We start from the raw sequence: 5,983 nt of genomic DNA on the forward strand, positions 1-5,983 counted from the left end.
AGTGCAGAGACGTACGGAGAGTGGAAGGAATAGTTGTTTGAGGTTCAGAGAATGTGCACATGGCTTCATGGGGGAGAGTTTGCACATGGCAGACCTGTGACTGCCTGGAATTACCCCTTCTTGGTTTCTACCAAAAGAGCTTATTTTGGTTTATTTTAGGAATTCCAGCTTTATTTGTTGAAAAGTTTGCCTATTGCAAAATCAGGATGGGGATAAAGTTTCTCATAGGATGTGGATTGGATTTCTTAGGACTGATTCAAATTCAAATTCAACATGCCTAAACCCCAAAGCTCTGGAGGGCAAGGATGATATAAAATCCCCAGGACTAACACTCTAACAGGAAGGTGGGTATGTGCATAAACAGCACTCCCAAGGATAGCTGGGAGGTACAAATGCTGGGTGGGGGAAGGTAGATGCGGATGAAGGGGGGTGGGTGCTGAGATTTCTAGTTTTCCTCATTTTCTTGATTAGCTGTTGCCTTTGAAATGTTTTGGTTATTTTTGTCTCCACTGGGACAGGCTAGTACTGAAAACAACCCAAGCAGATTATTATGCTTTCTGAATTTTCAACTGTAGTCTGACCTACTGTGGTCAAATTTTCTGCCTGTGGAGTAAATGAAATTATCTGAGTTCCAGGATTCTTCTTCTTTTCTAATGAAAAAAAAAATCATATTTATTTTTTTGTGTGCATGTGCAAGTGTATGCATGTGTGTGTGTCTGTGTGTCTCTGTATATGTGTGTACATGTATGTGCTGTGGCATACACGTGGCAGTCAGAGAACAACTTTGGGGAGTTGGTTCTCCTCTTCCACCATGTGGGTCCCAGGGATCTAATTCAAGTCAGGTCAGCAGGCTTGGTGGTCTGCCTTTACCCACTGAGTTATTCATCCGCCCTCTACTCCTTTATTTAAATCTAGATCTGAATTCACACAGAAGTACTAATACCAGGGTCATTGGTTTGCACAGCAGAGGGTTTTTTTCTAAGAGTGTCCTTTGGAGCTGTTTCAGAAACACCTGGAGGCATTCATGTGGGGGTTTCTGAGTCCCACCTTGAACTGCTCTGTAGTGGAATTACATACAGAATAGAACCACAGTATTATGTAGTAAATTTCATTATCTGCTAAAGGTGACTGCCAAAATTGTGTCAATGGAGTCTAAAATCCTCTTCTCAATATTAAAGTCATTGGGCTGCATATTCCTCCCATGCATGGAGGTGTGCTGTGACTGATCCAAGATGACCATATCACACATAATGGACACATGACCACAGGGTTTTTGGCCCAAGTCTGGTGTTCTTTCTTGACTCTTCTTTTTCTCTGTATCAAGCTCCTCTAAGCATCTTGTTTCTTTGGCCAGCCTATCTTGAAGCTGAGCAGTGACTCTGCTCAGATCCACTCCTGAGGTCTGGCAGCAAAGGCAAGTTTCCTGTTTCTTGGAGGTTCTCTTGACTCAGAGAGAAAAGGAGTTGGTTGTCAGAAAGGAAGGTCTTCCCAGTCCCATCCCATCAACAAAAACAGATCATCAGATGAATCCCTCAGTTATCACCATGGAAGGCAGCGATGACAGTATAGTAATAACTCAATAATATCTGTTAAACCCTTGTGTTCTGTACCATGTTTTTATACATTTTCCTTTACTAATATTTCACAACAGCCTGTAGAGGTAGGTATTATGATGATCTTCATTTTATAGAAAAAGTAGCTGAGGTTTGGATAAATTAATAAACCTAAGAAGGTATTAGGTGGATGTACACATAGGCAGGGTTAGAACTCAGCTGGTTTGGGCTGTGGATGTACTTAGTGGTACAAGAGTGATTCTCTAGCATGCACAGAACCTTAGCTTGAATCCCCCAAACCCACAGAAATAAAACAAGACCAACAAAAAATAATTCAATTGGTTTTCTCCAGAGCTTGAAGTGGAGTAAGGCTGTGTGGAAGGGGCCATGGAAGGTTCCATTTAATAACCTGCTAGACAGGTGAGAGAGAAGGAATGTCTCCGAGAGTGAGGGCTTGGGAGGAGGATAGATACAGATGGCAAGAGTTTTGCTTCTGATAAATTCAAATGTTGAAAATGAGATCATACAAGAATGCTTTAAGTATTTTGTTCTATTTTTCTTTCTTTTTAGACAGGGTTTTGCTATGTACTCCAAGCCAACCTCAACCTAACCATCTTCCTACCCAGGCTTTCAGAATGTCACCATGCCTGGCACCCATTTTCATTTATATTTGGTGGGACAACTGCCAAGGTACTAAGAAGGAACAGAGTAGAAGGTTGGTGAGATGGAGCCTCCCCTGCAAATTTGACCCACTGCACCCCTGTGCTAAAAGGGAGGCCTGGCTTAGCAAACTATTCCCACAGGATACTTGTGAGTACATTTGTGGGAAGCCACCATTGAACTGTTTCATAAATATTTTGAATTTCATAAGGCTTAATATTTTTCCAAGCACTGATCTGCCTACATTTTTACACCCAAGTGTTCTGTAGAGGAAATTCGACCCACGTATTTTAGAGCTCTTTATTATGCCAGCCATTTAAAATGATATTTAACAATACTTTTTTTTTTTAAACTCCAAGAACTCCTTTCAGTTCTTTCTTTCTTTTCCCTCTTTCCCTCCCTTTTCTCTCTTTCTTCTCTCTATTTTCTTCCTTTCACCCCTTTCTCCTTCCCTTCCTCCTTCTCTTCCTTCCTCCCTTTCCTTCCCACAATTTGGAAAGATACTTTTCTTTTATTGAATTATTGTGCATTTCATACAGACTATCTCAATCAATCTTAATCATCTTCATACCCCCTTCCCCACTGGCACCCTCCCATAGCACCTCCCACTGGAATTCACACATGTCATTTGTCTTAAGGCCTATTGTGTCAAGTTAGTATCCCTAGATGTCCATCAGTGCAAGTTCATCTACTGAGGTCTAGTCAGCTTATCTAGAGTCCCTTGCTTTAGGAAGATCAGCTCTTCTTCACTCAGCAGTAATCAGTTGTCAATATTTCTTCAGCAATATTTCTTAAGATTGTGGTCAGCTGTCCATTTCCCCAGTTCTATGCTGGATTTTTGTCTGCTTGAGTTTGTATGGTTCTTGTGCCTGCTGCCACCATTGCTGTAGATTTGTATGAGCAGTGTCCCAAGAGCTTGTTAGACTCTATTTCCATATGGTCATGTACTTCCTCCCTGGCTTTTACACTCTTTCCACCCCCATCTTCCCCAATGGTCCCTGAGCCCTGGGTGGGTGTAGATTAATACAGGAATCCTGTCCAAGGATCAGCATTCTGCAGACTCTTAGTCTCTATAGTTTGGCCATTTGTGACCTTTTGTGTTTCTGGCCCTCAGTTGCATGAAGGAGCTTCATTAATCAGAATTGAGATATTCATTATTGTCTTCTTTACCCCTGTTCTATGAGGAAAGATATTTTTCTTGATTTAACTCCACCTGAGGAATTTTAAAAAGTTAACTTAATATTATTTGCCTTCCCATCAGGACTTCACACACCATGCACTGTGTTTCACACTTAGCCTCTACCTCCTACTCCTCCATTTTGTTTCCTTCTTTCCACCTAACATTTCTTGAGCACTTATAAGTTTAGCTCTGTGTCTGGGGAACTATAGCCCATTTGAGTGGACACCAAATATTTGAAGACACACACAGCATTGAATAAAAATTTCCACTGCTGTTGAGAGGATAGAGTGATAGGGATGCAGAGTGGTTAAGAAGTAACTATGTGAAATTGAAATTCAGCAACTTACTCTGTAGAATAAAAGATATGTCTTCCCTAGTTGCAGGCTTTGAAACTTCCAATGTGTGTTTGAATGCTTCTATTAAAATGAGCCAATCAGACAATATCCAAAGAGGGATAAGCAAGTCAGTTCACTTGTTTTTTTTAGTGCTGATACCCAGGTAGGAAAGCATGGTGGCTTAGACACATTCTCAAGTGAAGCGCTGTGGTGGTGTAAGGAATGGAGACGACTCCATCTCAGCCACCCAGGCAAGAAACACAAAGAAGCAAACACAGAAACAAAAAACAAAACAGCAAATGTCAAATGCGCTTTCTCCTACTTTTGTCTTTGCAGCATCCCAAGATTGGTTTTATAATTCATCCTAGGCTGAAAGGGATTTGGGTGGTTGTTCTACATCTTCAGAAAAGATTTCCTTTCAAGTATCCTCCATATCAAATGACCTGTTCTTGTTCTCTGTTTATACATCCTGTTTTTTCCCCCATTGGCCCTTTATGTTTGTGATTCCCAAACTGTGGGCCTCAGATGTCTAGGGTAAGAGTTAGGGCTGAAGAACCAAGAATCTGCAAATCCACTGGCCAATACAAATACTATGAAGATCATCTGCAATGAATTTGTGCTTACTGAATGTGTCAACTCTTCTGAAATACCCAAATAAACATATTATTTAATCTCAGAACCCCATGAAGCAGGGCACAGTGCTCTCTCCATGTACACAGGCTTTCTTTTAACAGTTTCAGTTTCTTGTGGTCAACTGATGTCGAAAACATTAAGTGGAAATTCTAGAAGTAAATAATCCATGTTTTAAAATAACTGATTGGAGTATATTGTTTTATTTGTTATATTTTATTCATGTTATTAATCTCAATGTACTTAATTAATAGCAAATAAATAGATTAAACTTTATCCTACATGTGTAGCTCTTCCTGGACTCACCTGGAGTGGCAGTGAGCAGCTGTCAGCACCTGCTGTGGATGGATCAGGACCCCCCACAAAAATGATTGCCACGGTACTGGAAGGAAGCCATAAATGGCCTGGAATGAGGCTGCACTTCTCTCCCTCCAATAATTTCCATATTGAAACCTGAAAAGGGAAACCCAAAGAATTCAAATAAAAGATCCAGGCAGTTACATCTATTTTGCTAATGACAGGCACTGTCAGCACAATGCTATTTTCAAAGACAGCAGTATTACCCAGTAGATAATTTTTTTAACTGATCAACATTGTATAAACCACAATAGATAAGAAAATCCAATTTGCAATATAACAACATAATTACTGGAAATTCACATGACATTTACATGTGGCAATAACAGGAGATACTTATATTCTGAAGTCATATAAATCCCAACTATTAGGAAAAACAGAGCAAAAGAAGAAAAGCCCTTCATTATTGTGATGTAGACATAAGAAGCGTGGATGAACTACTTCACCCAGTTGCTGAGGAAGGTTCTGATGATGGACTTCTGTTCTTACAAGTTCTAACTTTCCCACTCTGAGTGCTCGAGAGGCAAGAGTTTTCACACCTAGGTTTTCAAAGCGTGTATCTGGGGAGTTTCAGGTCTGTGCTGCAGGTGGGCAATGAAGAGCTCATTTCTGGGGTCAAGTACCTCCAACATTTGTATCAGTATTCACAATATAAACGGTGGAAAAATAAAAAATGCCTGTCACAAGATCCTAATGAGTTGTAGACAGTTGAAAGGTGTTCATCACACTATAGCAATACTTACTGTTGTTGCTGGCACTCAAGTGGCACCTATCATATTTAATTCCTCTCTAGTTTTCATTTGGACATAGATTTGTGATGGAGAGTGGCACGGAACCTTGCACGGACCCTGGTTGCTTCACAGTATGGGGTAGCTACGGCTTGAATACCATCCAGAGAAACCAATATGTTTTACAGCAAATTCATTCCTTGTCTTACCATTTCCTTTAAATGTGGCTGGATTTGGTTGAATTTTAGTTACATTTTTGGGAGATTTAATAATGTTATTAAAGGGGAACACTGGCAGCACATTTTTGATTCAGACTCTCTTTTACTCATTTTTAATTGAAAATGACCATATGTTTAAGTAGGGCCTCAATAATGCTGTCTTTTAAAAATCATCAACTGCATATCATCATTCTCCCTAGAACAGATGACAAAACATTGGCAGACCCTTCTAATGGACTTTCTCCTGGTTAGACTTAGGATTCTACAAGATTCTGTTGGCATTGAGCACAGAATACATGCATTATAAAATGAATACAAATAA

General features: G+C 40.1%; 1 protein-coding gene across 1 annotated transcript in view; it reads right to left on the minus strand.

Moving 5' to 3' along the window:
- Gzmk (granzyme K) overlaps positions 1–5,119 on the minus strand; it is a 10,332-nt gene extending 5,213 nt beyond the window's left edge. The window contains 4 exon segments of the mRNA XM_008840409.1: positions 944–1,058; positions 4,665–4,713; positions 4,716–4,811; positions 5,056–5,119. Coding sequence (XP_008838631.1) covers positions 944–1,058; positions 4,665–4,713; positions 4,716–4,811; positions 5,056–5,119 — 324 coding nt within the window.
- Between the last annotated feature and the right edge of the window lie 864 nt (positions 5,120–5,983).

This window comes from Nannospalax galili, unplaced genomic scaffold (genome assembly GCF_000622305.1).
Source record: "Nannospalax galili isolate Female #2095 unplaced genomic scaffold, S.galili_v1.0 scaffold339, whole genome shotgun sequence".
NCBI lineage: Eukaryota > Metazoa > Chordata > Mammalia > Rodentia > Spalacidae > Nannospalax > Nannospalax galili.